This window comes from Periplaneta americana, chromosome 12, assembly GCF_040183065.1.
Source record: "Periplaneta americana isolate PAMFEO1 chromosome 12, P.americana_PAMFEO1_priV1, whole genome shotgun sequence".
NCBI lineage: Eukaryota > Metazoa > Arthropoda > Insecta > Blattodea > Blattidae > Periplaneta > Periplaneta americana.
The window spans coordinates 132796313-132813302 of record NC_091128.1 but is presented as its reverse complement, the minus strand read 5'-3'; the positions used below and the strand labels follow the sequence as shown (position 1 = coordinate 132813302).

General features: G+C 32.8%; 1 protein-coding gene across 4 annotated transcripts in view; it reads left to right on the top strand.

Moving 5' to 3' along the window:
- The window catches only part of LOC138710896 (adenylate cyclase type 3-like), a 780256-nt gene that overhangs the window by 716854 nt on the left and 46412 nt on the right, over nucleotides 1-16990 (top strand). For all 4 annotated transcript variants that reach the window (XM_069842085.1, XM_069842087.1, XM_069842086.1 and 1 more), the window contains exons 17-18: nucleotides 1763-1861; nucleotides 6513-6636. In XM_069842085.1, coding sequence (XP_069698186.1) covers nucleotides 1763-1861; nucleotides 6513-6636 — 223 coding nt within the window. The remainder of the gene's footprint in view (nucleotides 1-1762; nucleotides 1862-6512; nucleotides 6637-16990) is intronic.

Sequence of the window (16990 nt, the reverse complement as noted above, 5' to 3'; positions counted from 1 at the left end):
AGGCCACAAAGGGAAACACTGAAGGAGGAAGATTCGATCCGTTGCTGTGGATTAAATTCGGCGTAGCTCAGCGGTCAGAGCGCTTGGTACGTAAAACCAAGGACCCGGGTTCGATTTCCGGCGCCGGAGCGAATTTTTTCTCAAATATTAATTGTCAACATTACAGAGATTATTCTGTAGGACAAATTAATAAATCCATAATATTTGTCAGAATTGTTAAGTAAAGAGGAATATGTTATTCTACTTGTAATGATATTCTAATAATGTATAAGAAAATGGAAGAAAAGACTTCGTGGTACTAACACTAAATGCAATTAATATACGTATACGTCACCAGTGTTCACCAGTCGGGTTGATCCGACAGTGTTTTGTCGTTGAAGTACTGTGTGCTGGGATCTTATTTGTTAAAATAACTTTCTTCAGACAAAATGTTGTATGACCAGTAGATGCACACTGGCCGCACAATACTAACTAACCGGCCCCAAATGTCAGTTCTTAATTTGTACAAAGTGAAACGTAAATAATGTAATTAATTTCATTGGGGTTATTCTTTGGGACATTTCAACAAAAATGTTTAATACAATTTTGCTCGTTTTTGCTTCCTTTTCGAGATAAAAATTGTTTTATATGAAATATTTCATAGCGTGTTTTCGGAAATTCATTCATTCAGTTCCCAATATGCTTCAATTTAACAGAGCAGTGTATTATGATAATATACTATTGAAAGAATTTTAGGTTTGTGCTTTAAGTGTGCAGAAATTTAATCCGAACAATTGTAACTTTTTGTTCTGCAAAAGAATTTTACAATGTTACATTTGTTCGGATCAAATTTCTACATATTTAAAGGACAAAAATAAAATTCTTTCAATCATTTATTGTAACAATACACTACTCTCGTAAATTGACTCAGCATATTGGGAATTCAATCAATGACTTTCCCAAAACACCCAATGTAATATTTCATATAAAATTATTTTTATTTCGAAAAGGAAATAATTTTTTTTAATTGGGTTATTTTACGACGCTGTATCAACATCTAGGTTATTTAGCGTCTGAATGATATGAAGGTGATAATGCCGGTGAAATGAGTCCGGGGTCCAGCACCGAAAGTTACCCAGCATTTGCTCGTATCGGGTTGAGGGAAAACCCCGGAAAAAACCTCAACCAGGTAACTTGCCCCGACTGGGATTCGAACCCGGGCCACCTGGTTTTGCGGCTAGACGCTCTGACCGTTAATCCACAGGTGTGGACAAAAGGAAATAAAAACGAGCAAAATTTTATTAAATCTTTTTGATTGAACTATCCCAAAGAATAACCCCCTGGAATTAATGACATGTTTTTACAATTCAGCTGTATACCTACTCTTATTAAACGCTGTATTGTAAACCGAATTTGTAAGTTTATTTTCTCAATCAAGAATGTTCTTATTATTTTAAATACGTTATTTCAATCCTATCTAAAACTTATTTATTGTTGACGGGGTGAATATGTTTCCTATCATATTCATGCGTGATAGATACCTGTAATTTTGTAATCCTCCTTTGCACACCTGTGTTGCACTGCAGAACAGTTAGTAAGTAGTATTTCGTGAGCAAGAGCCGCTCTTCTCTGCTCCACGGAGCTTTCAGTTGCCCGGCCTTGGTTTAAATAAAAATATAATTTAAACACTCCTACTAATACGTGAGCCATAACTGTTATAAGAAAACATAACTGAATAAATAGGCTACAATATTTTAAACTCATGTTCGTACTTATGTTTCAGTTATTGGAATTACCCCAGTTCCAGGACATAATCAAGATCAAAACAATAAGTTCTACATACATGGCTGCAAGTGGACTAAATCCATCACGACAAGTCAAGGTAACTCTTCTTCCTACTAATTTTATTATAAAATCTTGCGCCGAATCTACCACTATATTTAAGTGTATATGCATACATATTTTTATTTACATTATAAATTTTTCAGCCCCTAATGTTCAAGATTACTTAACTTTTCTCAACATTAGATCGCAATTAATATATGTGTGGATACGTACGAATATTTTCATTACGTTTCATTAAAATATCATGTGCATGGAGCATTTTGAACATCAAAAGTGTAGTGTTGAGAAAAAGGCAAATTTATGAAAAGAGATACAATGTAACACAAAATCACCGCCTGCACATATTAAATAAGAGAAAGTACCCCCCTATTCTTTATAAAACGTACAGTAAGATGTAGATGAAGCCTCAAACTCAAGATAGGCACCTGCGTTTGCTGGAATAATTAAAACTATATGCACTATGTGAACTAGTTTAACAGATAGTCAATAATCTGGACATAATTTCTTCTCTTCAAGTATAATGTAACGCAGGTGAAAGACTGACAATATTCTTTATTATAATTTGAAGTTATTAAACATATATTTTGGTTCATGTTAATTATTTAAACGCTTTTGGTCTACCAATATTTCGTAAGCAATTACTTGCGTAATGAAAAGAGTGAAAATTATTTCGGTATAAATTAGGGATGGACGGTTATTCGAAAATAATCGGTTATCGGTTAACCGGTTATTTTAAAATTAATTTAACCTGAAGGAAATTAACCGATCAAAAATAACCGGTTATTTTCCGGTTATTATTTTTTTAACATTTTAAAGTTAGCAAATTAGTCTGGAAAACAAAATGAGAGGTCATTTACAATAGAAATCAAATAACAATTAGCAATCAACTGTAAACCAACCAGAATATAGTTGAAAGAACGCCATTAAGTGCCGAAGATCATCAATGAAGTCCTTAAACAAAACAAAACAAAAAAAATAATAATAAGAGACTATGAAATTGCATGTAGTTAATTGACTCACATTTGTGTCGTAGGTAAGATAAATAAAAAATAACACAAATTTTATAATTGTTTCAATAATCTTGATTAAGACACATACCGACGGGGAATCTATTCTCCGACGAGTATAACCAATAAATACTGAAGTCAAAATTTCTCGCCATTTCAAATGCTTCAATACCTGCAGATGTTATATTATAAGCCAAAAATAGAAAGTCGGCGATTAAGATAGGCATAGGTCACTGACATTAAATCAAAGTCGAATTTCATTTTGCCATCTATGGACAGATGAAGTAAGTAAGGCAGTAACACCCATCCTATCTAGGAATGGCCTACAGGACAATTTTATACAGAGTATATTACATAGAGTACAGAATAATAAAAGAAACTATGTTCGACTATGTTAAATTTGAGATAAGCATAAAATATATTTGATTCAGAGTTTATTTTTAAAAATAACCGGTCGTTCGGTTACTGAGGAAAATAACCGGTTATCAGGTTAAACTGGCAAGCAAAAATAACAGGTAATTAACCGGTTAACCCTTTCAAAATAATCGGTTATATTTGCCCATCCTTAATATAAATTCTGAATAAATAAAACGGAAATCATTATACTTATTTAAATATGTTAAATCTTTTCAATAAAGAGCCTTCTAGATGGTTCTTGCTAACATTCTGAAAGGGTTTACATTGTTAACGCTATTCAAAATCAGTGCCTTAAACTCCTACGTCATATATTTAATATTCCCAATCTATATAGAAAAAATATTATACAAGAAAACTGGCGCAAAAATTTCCTAAGATTTGCTAGAATAACTCGAAATTTGTATAATGTTATGAAGTAGTTTATCTGGCAATGGACACTCTGACCACATTTTCCAGTGTTCAAATAGGCCTACAGTGAAACCCCGATAATTCTGACTTCAATAATTCAAAATTCACCACAATTCGGACAGCTCTTTTTACGCAAGACACTTGGAGATTGATAATCCACCTATTGAAGGTAGAAAAGTATTAGTAGTAGTATTCGTTGCTACCTAAATACGAAATAAATACATATTATAGGCATAGCGCACATCCGTTTGAGCCTGCTCGTGTTCGGGGGCAGTTTTTATAAATAACTGATTTGTGTTAAATGGGAAAAAACGAAAATTAAATAATATTACAAAACGCAATACTTAACAATTGGCTTAAATTTGTTGTTATATTCTTTAAAATCAGAATTACCTAGTTCAGGATTCAGTATCAAAATGGAGTTGTAGGTATAACCTTGGTCCGTAACTCTAGCTGTGATTTAGTCCAATGCTTATGTAACATTTAGGTTCAGCTAAAGGACATGTTAAAGTTCTTCTGTTGTTCTTTTTCATACGTATTTCTGATGATTTTTATCATAACATTTTAAGAATGTCTATTTCTGTATTTGTTTACTTTGGAAAACATTAAAATCGGAATAAATAAAAATTGTAGGGCAATCAATTGACTTGTTTATCAGCAGAGAAAATGTAAATATTATAGTTCCTCTCTATCCTATTATACCATACTGGATGATAGACTGAATCAAAACTACATAAACTAATCGCAGAATATTTGTAGGAATGTAAGAGCGAATAATTACAAATTTATGTTTATCCCACCTTAATTGCTGGTCAATTATAATTCCTATCTCCTTCACGTAAAATAAAAATTGGAGATTTATCCTTCGAAGAGGTGGAAAAATTCAAATATCTTGGAGCAACAATAACAAATATAAATGACACTCGGGAGGAAATTAAACGCAGAATAAATATGGGAAATGCCTGTTATTATTCGGTTGAGAAGCTCTTATCATCCAGTCTGCTGTCCAAAAATCTGAAAGTTAGAATTTATAAAACAGTTATATTACCGGTTGTTCTGTATGGTTGTGAAACTTGGACTCTCACTCTGAGAGAGGAACATAGGTTAAGGGTGTTTGAGAATAAGGTGCTTAGGAAAATATTTGGGGCTAAGCAGGATGAAGTTACAGAAGAATGGAGAAAGTTACACAACACAGGAGTGCACGCATTGTATTCTTCACCTGACATAATTAGGAACATTAAATCCAGACGTTTGAGATGGGCAGGGCATGTAGCACGTATGGGCGAATCCAGAAATGCATATAGAGTGTTAGTTGGGAGACCGGAGGGAAAAAGACCTTTAGGGAGGCCGAGACGTAGATGGGAGGATAATATTAAAATGGATTTGAGGGAGGTGGGATATGATGATAGAGACTGGATTAATCTTGCACAGGATAGGGACCGATGGCGGGCTTATGTGAGGGCAGCAATGAACCTTCGGGTTCCTTAAAAGCCATTTGTAAGTAAGTATGTACTTCACGTGAGTAGATTCCTTCAGAATAGGAAAGGATTGTAATTGTTGTAAACCACTTGCATTTAAGGAAAATTGGATCAAAATTGTCTTTGAAATATTTAGTGAAAAAAATTGCTTTCTAGTAATTTTTATTTTCGTACACACTACTCCAGATTGAGCCACTAATAATTCAATATAAAGTGTCACTAAATTTTCCTAAATTAACTTTTAACAAGTCATTTATATATTAAGAATGAAATTTGATCTAAAACAATATCTTGTGCCATGCTTAATTTTATATTTTGAATATTACTAAATCGTTACCTGGGTTCTATTACATAAATATGGCTGAAATAAATGTAAGACTATTCCATTGATATATTTACTTACAAATTACATTTAGAAAACCCGGAAGTTTATTGCCGTCCTCACACAAGCCCGCCATCGGTTCCTATTCTGAGCAAGATTAATCCAGTCCCTACCATTTTACCCCACCTCCCTCAAATTCATTTTAATATTATCCTCCCGTCTACGTCTCTGCCTCCTCAAAGGTATTTTTCTCTCAGGTCTCCCAACTAACTCTCTATATGCATTTCTGGATTCGCCCATACGTGCTACATACCTTTCCCATCTCAAACATATGGATTTAATATTCGTAATTATGTTAGGTGACTATTAATTCGAAACTCTTAATATGTGAGATGGGAATGTTTGTATCACCTTCATGAAATTTCTTATTTTTTTCCCTAATGTATAAAAAAATAATATATAGGGGAGACTCAGCTAATTTCGCAATATTAAGAAGTAAATCTATCATATTTTTATCAAAATGTTTATTGAAAAATATTATCAAGATATGTAGACATGGACGAAACCTTTCACTATCAAATGAGATAAAGAGACCTATTAAAATGCAAATGTATTTAGTTGTATATAAATTGCAGTTGAAAAAGAACAACTCGTGTAATTTCGCAACAGTGCGGATAAATCCGCAATAGGACTTGGCTAATTCCGCAGTCGTAAACAATTATGAAATACATTATGAAAGTAACATAAAAGGAAGAATTTATATGTAACAATGCTCACATTCTTCACAGTTTTGTAGCAAAACACAAAAAACAGCCAGCTTTCGAGGTTTCACTGTATTGCTGACAGAGGTGTCGACCAATATCCTTGATTTTTTTCTATAGCACTGCAGAGAACATGCCTCCTGTTAACAACCTTTCAAAACGTATGTTCACGCTATTGTAAAGCCGCAGTAAAATCATATATGCACTAATGCGGAATTAGCCGAGTTTCCCCTACATTGAGTGTAGAATGATCGCTTTTGTAAATCTTTGACACCCTTATTTCTTTATGTTGCAGCCTGATGACCCCATAGTAGTACGATGGTCTCATCTCGCACTTCTCGTAGAATTTGCTCTTGAGCTGAAGAAGGCACTTCAAGGAATCAACGAGCAGAGCTTCAATCACTTCGTCCTTAAAATGGGTGAGCGGAATCCTGGTATATGATGTCAATTAGTGTTCATATAATACAATTGAAGACCTAACATTTTAAATATGCTAAGTGCCAAAAGCAACTTTCTGAGATATTGATGAAAACACTGCGAAATACATGTTGAGATACCTACAACACCGTCTTTTGGTGCACGTATGAGTAACTTACAGTTGAGTTACGAAAAAAGACAATTTAGTATGATATTGTCATAAGGATGTTCCTCTCTTAGATTGAATAAAATGAAATTTAAAAAATTGGCACTTAGCACATTTAGAATTAGTTAAAAAGAATTTTCATCTATAGCTTCTCATATAAAATACATATATCAATGTTAATGTATATTCTAATCTACATTGCCCAAAAAAGTTGTCGCATTATTATTTCTTTGTAAATTTATGAAATATGCCATACGCACTTTTTTTTATAAAAAGATTGTTACCTAATAGGTTATTGCAGACTTATAAAGAAACATGTAATATTTTTTTAGTACAAAAATAAATTTGCATTATATTTCTTCATAAGTTTTCAATAAAATATTACGTAACAATTTCTTTAAGCACTGTTTATGAAAATGTGCACTTTGAGACTATCAGCTTTGATAAACCCTAAAGAATGAACCTATTTCGCTCCATCCACAAGTTTATCAGAGAGTATATATTCAATATTTTTGCTGTGCCTTGTTTGTGATATTTGTTAGACCCTATCTATTTGTTTGCACTTCCTGAATGAAAGTTTCTACCTTCTTTCTTTTGAAAATATTCTGTACTGTACCGAATGGATGTTTGTTGTTCAGTTAACTGTCCGAAGACAGATCTGAACCTCATAAGTGACACCAATAATTCATCACTCATGAGGCAACTAAGCCAAGAGATAATGAGCTAGGGTGCCCAGTTTCTTTCCTCCTCCATTGCATACATCACCGATTAGCTACATATTATTACACTAATCAGACTTCATATGCATACAAACAATTGTTCTTCCTCTGACACATATCTTCAAGTGAAATGTATAGCCAGAATCTCAATTAGAGGTATGAATTGATGTTATTTTATTTTATTTTTTTAAATAAGGGATTTGTGAATTGCGATGTGAAAAAGTCAATTTCACGATTTCAATCAATACGTGCGATATTTTCACTCTTAAAACCTTGCTTTGACGTATTATGGACATATCCATTAGTGTTATATGACAATAATTTCATTTATGGACACGCCTTTGTTCTATTGAGTAATTTGAAAATAGCCTTCCCTGATAACATAGACACAATTGATATTTCCTGTCGAAATAAATGTGGTTTTGTATATGAAAATATTTCAGATTCTTTTACTGGACTACAAATAGTCAAATAGATTCAAGTTTACAATTTTATGAGAGTACTTTTTTCCTGAATGAATATTAGTACATAGCTTGCTCAACGTTATTGTTCCTACAGAGCTGGCTTAACAAATAAAGAAGAAAATACATTATTTTCTCAAGTTAATATTTTTAATTTTTCAGACTAATTTAATTTGTAATGTTACTCCAAACATCCACCGAAAGAAACGAAATTTCTTCTTTCTAATCATCTCTTTGTCGCCCTTGGTATTCGTTTTTCGTCATTATCATTTCATAGCAATATATTTAGAAACAATAACTAATGATTGGTTAATCTAATAAGAACATATTATTCAGTATGGTAGGCCTACTCATATGGCAAAGTAGAACAAGATCTTTATTACAATTTATTTTGCTAGCAATTTACACATTTATAATAAACACAGGCTTCGTGAAGAATAAATCAGGAGAAATAAATATTAACATGAATATTTGAATAGGTGTAAGTATAAATAATGTTATCTCTTTGTTAGTTATGAAAATCGGTATTAAAACTGTTTTAGAAATCCGTTCATCACTGTACGAGTAGTGTTGAGTGAAAACATGTGTATGTGCGTGCACAATTCAGAAAGAATAGTAAATATGTTAAGGGACGGTAGTATACTGTAGACTACTCTTGAGTAAAAATCCTCATATAAACATGTGACAGTTGTTTTATGTTACGCATAACAACCGACGAGCGATCATAGAGGCGAACTGACAAGATACATGCGACCGAAACACGAATTCAGATTTTGTAGGTATTGCCGTTGTACTAGACGAATGAAAATGTATAATATGAGTTTCTTTAATCATGAAAACTTTATTGTAACAAAATATATGTATTATAGGTTATCTTTTTTTTTTTTTTACTTGGTTATTTTACGACGCTGTATCAACTACTAGGTTATCTAGCGTCGATGAGATTGGTGATATCAAGATGGTATCTGGCGAGATGAGGCCGACGATTCGTCATAGATTGCCTGAGATTCAGAATTGTTTGATTATCCATTCTAAATTCAACCTTGCATGCTCAGTCACTGTTGGTTTCTTGCGCACAGACATAACGAAGAAAGTATTTGCCGTGTACAGTTTATTCTGTATATTCAGGACCGTTTTTGGAAAACTTGCTAACTGCAAAATTTGCAAAATTGAGATTTTGATGGATTCGTTAACACAAGACTGGCCTCTACATGATGTTCAAAACGTCTTAGTAAAATTGGGTTATTTCTCTTCATTGTAGTGTGTCAAAGTGTGATCGTTTTTTCAAAACTTGCTTTCTGCTATAAGTGAGAGATACAGCAAAACTTGCTTACTATAGTGTTTTGTCTCTCCTGTAAAATTTAGTTTTTTCAGTTAGCCAGTTTTGCAAAAACGGTCCTCAATTATTTTTTTCCAAGAACGAATTTGTTTTTTATGTGCTTACGTACTGTGAGAATACAAGACAGAGAAATTCCTGGACTTCATTATTATCAACCAGGACCCGAGACAAAGAATTTGGGCGGGTGACGAACCTACCACAAAAAAAGTGTGGGAAAAGGCGGTGAATTATCTCGAGATGAAAAATCGTTGTGTTTTAAGAAATTCAAAACCGTATGAATGGAAGGTGAGCAATTCAAGGGCTTGTTAAAACCTGTAATAGACAACAGGCTTTGGTGTGTAATGTTATAATAAATTGTGGAAAAAATGAGCTTGAAAAGCATGCACGGAGTAAATAAATCTCCTTAATGTGAATTCAGTTAGCGATTAGTAAGTTAGTTAGTACTTCTGATAGTACTAAAAAATATATAGGCGTAAGCTGTTAAATATACCGCCGTGATAATGAAAGCACAAATAAATTGTGAAGAATTTGAAAAGGAATCTCATTGAGAATAAGTCTGTTACTGCTGTAAGTTGCTGTCGTGAGGTCTCATTTTTAGAGCAAAAATATGGACTGCACAAATGTGATATATTTGAAGCCCACTTACTGCTTCACGATGCTAAAACTTGTATTCAGATCTTGATCAAGAAACAGAGGATCTTTTTTTAGAAAACGTTCACTGCGTTTTCTTAATCTACTTCATGATGTAATATAGGAATTAGCATTTCATGATATTTAGTTACAGAAAGACGAGATTCATATCATTCATTTAGTGTTCTGCCCAAGGGCAGGTCTAATTGTGAGAGAGTAATAATTTTTCGTGATATTTAAGCTTACGAAGAGAAGGCTGTGACATAAAAGTACATTCAGTGTTAATCATAATGAAGGAACATTGCAAGAAATCTGTGATTTCAAGTTTGGTGATGAGAAGAGAAGACATTTTCAACCATTAGGGTGAGTTTCCATTTTAATTTTTGCAAGTACATCTTTCTGACAGTCTTCTTGATATGCACTTATTTTAGTCAGGCCATAAATGGTAATTGGTATTAATTTACCATAATAGAATTTATACTTTTTACAGTGGTATTAGTAGTGGTGGTGGTTGTGTATTGGTGGTGGTGGTGGTCGTGGTGGTGCTGGTGGTGGTGTTGGTCATAATACTAGCCATAGCGAATTTTGGGATAGGATATTTTCTTTGAAAAAAAGGGAAATCCTCTTGCTTTAGGAGGGAAAAATGCTGTCAACCATCTAGCAGCACTGTTGTAGATATCAGGCTCAGTATACAGAGTTGCCAACCTTAGAGATTTATCTCTAGTTGTAGGAAATTTGAGTGTCAGCTGGGGATATAGGGATAATTGATCGTAAATTCATTGTTTCTAGGGATTTCTTGACTTTCCCTTTAATATTGAATCTTTTCTTTCATCTCATAATCTTAGTTTTTATATATATTTAAAATCCAAGTTAAACATTTTCTTTGAATTGTACTTCCCAACAAGAATAAATATGTGATTTTTCTATTTTTATCATATTCCTCATAGCTATTTGAAATTTGTACTTTATGAGGACTAATGAGTGCAAAAATAGCCTTTTAAATGCTTATATTTACCGCTTAATTGTATTCTGTTTGTTATTATAAGTTCTGTTAATAATATTCCATGTTAAGATACTTATTTGCACTTGCAAGAACAATTTGCAATTTTTATCCACTTTTTTTTTAATTCTTCTTTCCCTGATTACTTGACAAATATTAAGGATTTTCACAGAAAATAAACCCTTCAAATAATTTGGGGTTACAGGGGGGCAATTTTTTTTAGCTAAAACTGAAATTGGTTTGTTTTAGTTCTTGGCCTACAGTTTTTATGTTAGAACAAAATTTCTTTCACTATCCTGGTCCTAAAAGATCACAGAATAAGTTGTGAAAACAGTTTTTCCCTATCTTATTCCATTAAAGAAAACTGTTACTTTGTTTTTTGAAAATATAAAAAATAAAAATAAAAATTTAAGATCTTGGAGTAATAAATTGACTTTCTTAAGCAGTAGGACACTGTTTGTAGCTTGGCACTTAGCTACATTAATCAGTTTCTTTTTGGTGCAAAAATGATGAAAGTACGGTACCGTACCTTGAGTTTAAGTGCACTTTGTACTAACATAATGTTTTAAAATGCTGTGAAACTGAACATGGAGAAAAATAATCTCTATCCTGAGGGTATGAAAAATGTAGAACCACACACACAGGTCCCTGGCTGTATGAAAAATAATAGTCAAACTCTACTGCCAAATTCGAACTGTAATTACATGAAAAATTTATAAAATTGACAGACTGTGATGGATTGACACTTGCAGAACTGCACTTCGGTTTAAATAAATGAAGGGCGTTTCCGGTCAAAAACTCGGCTAATTAATCAACCAAACATAATAAAGACAAAACTGATATATTTTTCAAAACTAGAACGTTTGAGCTTTCAGATGGCATAAAAATAATAAAATAATAAACATTTTGAAAGAAAATAAAAAATTAAGGATTGTTGTTGTTTTCTAATGCCAGGCGTTTGACAATAAAGTCATTTGACCTCTTGCACTCCAATATTTTTCAAAGATATTATCATGACCAGCCACTGAAGCACAGATTTTGAGGTGTTCCGAATCCATTTCTAAAAATTAAGGGTTGATGAGTACCTTTTGAAATTAGGTATTTTTTATTTGAATCTAGGCAAAAAATAGAAAATATTTTAGAGCTTTTACACTAAGCAGGTTAGCAACACTGTTAATATCTGATTGTGAGATGTTGCTAACATTATACGGTATTTAACTTACCTGTTCTTCCTGTAAGTGTTATTAATCTGTTGCAATTTAGATGAACAGGACAGCCCTTGTAGTTTTATAGTTAGCTTTATGCTGCCCTTTGCAATTGATACATATAAGAAGAGTATTGGTGGCTTTAGTGCCAGATTTAGATGAATGCCTTCCATCACATTTGGCACATCGAGCTTGTTTAAGGCATTAGTCTCTAAAATGTACACATTCCTGGAAATTCAAGTATTGAACGATTGTGCGTTTAGGTTCTTGTGGATCAACTTTGATTACAGCATTGTACAGTTTTGTTAATTTGTAATTATTGTCATTTATTGCCCCCTGTCACTGGGTTCGGTTTTAGATGTACAAAGAATAGCGGCAATGGTGTTTTTGTGACTGAATAGCGAACAGGAATCATTTGTTTTTGGTCATAACCTAATGTCTTCAGCTCTTCTATTACTCCATCTTTGTCATAAGTAGGGTGCAATCCTATTATGAGAACTCTGAAAATAGATTTTTGTCGAATTTGATTGTTACGGCACTGTCCATTATATTTTTTTCAAAATATCAGTTGCTTTCCTATAACTCTCGATTCATTCAAAGCAAAATTTAACTTTGCTGCTGTCTATTGTAACATGTTTGTATATTCCAACGTTTTCTTTGTTAAGACCTTGCAAGGCTGCATTTATATTGGTAATGTTAAGTACGATTACTGGTGGAGATTTTGGCGGGTGCATACATTTTGATGGAATACATCAAATTTGATGACACTCAATTTAAGCAAAAGTAACTACCAAATATTTTCACTCGCTAAAAAAGAAAGAGAATTCAATATCCAATACAATGGCCAACACCTTCCTAGGACTTATGAATCCCAATATCTTGGAGTTATTTTCGATAGTAAGTTAACATGGAGTTATTTTCGATAGTAAGTTAACATGGAGCAACCATTTGAAATACATTTAAAAAAAATCTCGTAAAAGATTCTCCCTTCTAAAAAGACTAGCAGGAAAGAAATGGGGATGCTCTAGGAATACTTTGAACACTACATGTAAAATGTTTATACAGCCAGTGCTGACATACTGCGGAGAAATTTTAATTACTTAACCCTTCATAAACGAAATAGAATATGTTCAAAACCAAGCTCTCAGATTCATTACTGGTGGAATCAAAACAAATCCAATAGATTCTATGAGATTCCTCACTAATATTAACAGCATCAAAATGACAATAGAAGAAAAAGCACTGATTCAATATGAAAAACTTATCAGATTACCAGGAAACAATTGGCATTCATACAGTCCTCTCTGTAGATTGAAAACTCAAAAAAGTTTCATTTCCATTGTTCAAGAATTAAAACAGAAAATCAACATCCCGAATTTCAAAGAAAACCTACAAATTAAACCAAACCCTTTAACTCTATTAAATATAGAATATAATCTAAATTTAACAGAAGAAATACTGAAATCAGAAGTAAACACTGAAATACTGAAACAATTGTCTTTAGAGACAATTAATATTAGGTAGGCCTACCCTCCACAAAACTGGCTTCATTTATACACTGACGGATCCTTGATCTCCAGAGAACAAGGTGCCGGTGCAGGTGTTACGTGCTGTCTCTTCTCACTTTATAGATCTCTTGGGTATGGAACAACAAGTTTTGATGGAGAAATCATTGCAATAAGTGAAAGTCTCAGGAATCTTCTATGCCACATCAATAAATTTAAAAATGCAGTTATATTGTCAGATTCCAAAGCAGCTATTCTATCAATAGTCTCTAAACACACACCTTCATCTCAAACAGCAGAAATAACTAAAATGCTCTCTCAATTAATATCACTCAATAAAAGAATTGTATTCCAATGGATACCATCCCATTGTGGAATTCTGGGAAACGAGAATGCGGATGCTTAGCAAAGAAGGGCAGCACTGCTACTTACAGACCTGTTACTAAATCTACGTATTACTCTGTGAAAAGATTTATTAAATCTACATACTTAGAGTTCAATAAACAAAATTTGATAACACAATCTCAAGGGAAAAAATGGAACTCTCTGCATCAAAATCCACAGTTAATTCCCGATTTACCACGCAAATCGTCTGTAGCTGCATTTAGATTGGCAACAGGCCATGATTGTTTGGCCAAACACCTGCATAGAATTGGAATATATCAGTCCCCTAACTGCCCATTGTGCAACTCAAACCAAGAAATGGATTCGGAACACCTCAAAATCTGTGCTTCAGTGGCTGGCCATGGTAATATCTTTGAAAAATATTGGAGTGCAAGAGGTCAAATGACTTTATTGTCAAACGCCTGGCATTAGAAAACAACAACATTTTGATCTTCTGTTTCATTAGTCAGTCTTGCCAAAGTTCGAAAGAATTTTCTGTAGTAAATGGTAATGACTTGTAGGCTTTTTCCATTTTGCTTCAACAATGCTTTCTTCATTTTCATCTATGTTGGATAGGTTAGCAGCCTATTTAAACTTTTGCACAATTCACTTCTCAGTTCTTCTTACTAATTCAATAAATACACACAACACAAGAAGTCTAATATTGACACACAGAATCTGATAAATTAAAATATTAACCATCTGCAAACAATCATGTAAAATGTTTCCTAGCCAAGACATCCTTGATCTTATAATGGAAGTTGATTACCTGTTTTAACAAACCATGTGGATGGCATAGGGAGGGATCATTGCAACCTAGGCAGTAAGATAAAAGGCTTGCTAGTTGGACAGTGGGTTATAGATAATTCTTACATAATAATTCTGACAATACCTATACTGAAGATCGATACTGTCTGGAACAGTGTTGCTGACTGAAGGGTATATGTACGTGAACAATTACAAATATTATCAGAAAATGGAGGCTCTAAATTTCCAAAATTTTATAAGAAAATGAACTCACAATTGGACAAAAATTATAAGGTACCACAACAAGACTTATTAGAACTTAAATAGCTGATAAAAGCTTAAGAAAAGGTTACTAATAATATTTTTCAAACCAGTTTTATCACAGTATGAAAAAAAAAAATTCTGCAGTTACATTTTTGTTAACCATAAAATTGTTATGGTCTCTCTGACATCTTTGATATTTTTCCTGCATGTAATAAACACTTATTTCTGAAAAGTAGACTACTCTCAGACATGTAGAGTTGTTTAATTTAATACAATTAATTTTTTTTTTGTCCTATATAAAATATATTAAAATTTACATAATGTTTTATGACCTAATTTTTCTATTTTCAAAGAAATGGGCATTATTGTAGTCTACCTTTTGCATAAATTCATATTAAATCAGTGTACAAAATTTCAGACTTCTATCTCTAATAATTGTGGAGTTATGAAATAATATATGTGAAAATTTTCAAATTTTGGAAAATTTAATTTAAAGTATAAAGTGAAATCTTAAAAATATTATTAGTAACCTTTTTATACTGTTATCATATATTTAAGTTCTAATAAGTCTTGTTGTGGTACCTCGTAATTTTTGTCCAATTGTGAGATCATTTCCTTATAAAAGTTAAAAATTTAGAGCCTGCATTTTCTGGTAATAAATGTGGTCGTTCACGTACATATACCCTTAACAATATTATGGCAATATTAAAGGAAATCAAAACTCATATAAAATTATGAAATCACTTAACATAAAATGTCATAATATCATGAATGTTTTTAAAATAAATTTTAAGTTGATGTACAGTAATTAGGTACTTTTTGATAAATGTTTTCAATTGACTAGTAGGAAAGCTTAACTTAGATCATTTAGCTCAATCGGGGAGTTAATAATAAAAATAATATTAATTTTTTTTGGCATATTCTCGCATCTTTTTCTCGATGAGTTGGCAATACTGGTGGGAAAATGCCGCTTTAGATTCCTTTAGACGAGTTCTCCCCACTACTATGAAGTTTACAAATTGAAAGTACAACTGAGTAAATAAAAATTATTTACTCGTAACACAAAAGTTACCAGTTTGCTATCAAAGTGATTAACATTTACAGTTAACATACTATTAGGCATCTATGATCTCATGTCATTGAAGTTTTACTACTTGTGTCTGTGTGTATATGTGTGTCTTTGTTTATCTAAGAAAACTTCTTCTGAGAATAACCAGAGCATACAAGAGCTGTACAGCCATTTTTTTTTATCATCATCGTCCTAACAAGTATTGGGCCTAATTGCCCATCTCAAGCCATCTTTTTAAAGGTCTTCCTAGTGTTCGCTTCCCTCTTGGACAGTAGATAGAAATGTGACGAGGAATGCGAGCCCTTTCCATGTGGTGAACATTTTGCTGCCAGTTAGTTCTGTAACTATTTTTTTTTATTAATGAATAGAAATAGACACCAATATTATTAGAGAACCTTATCGGTATTTTTTTAGCAATTGGCACACTCTAAAAAAATCTATAGACAATGAGGAGTAGCAGGAAGAGCGGAAAGTTGGATACCAAATAAACTTTTCAGAGTAAACCTGATTTATTTTTGTAGAGCATTAAAGCTCCAGACGTAAACTCCACTTCACTGTGGATTTCTGTGAGATTTTGCTATATTAAGATTCGATCTTTGATCTTCAATCGTCACAATACTCGAGACACGTGTAGACTCCAATTCTAACTCTCGTTACCTAAACACGGGGTACACTATGGGCGAAACGAACACACATGCTTCTTCCTCAATCCTTCAACTCCAACTGACGTAATTATCATAGGTGTTGGGTCATCCACTTCACAGTTCCGCCTATCTGTACATTATTTATGAAATGACCCTCGTATTATTGAAATGCTGTAATATATACACACATATATACATATCAGAAGTTCATTTTGCAATGATA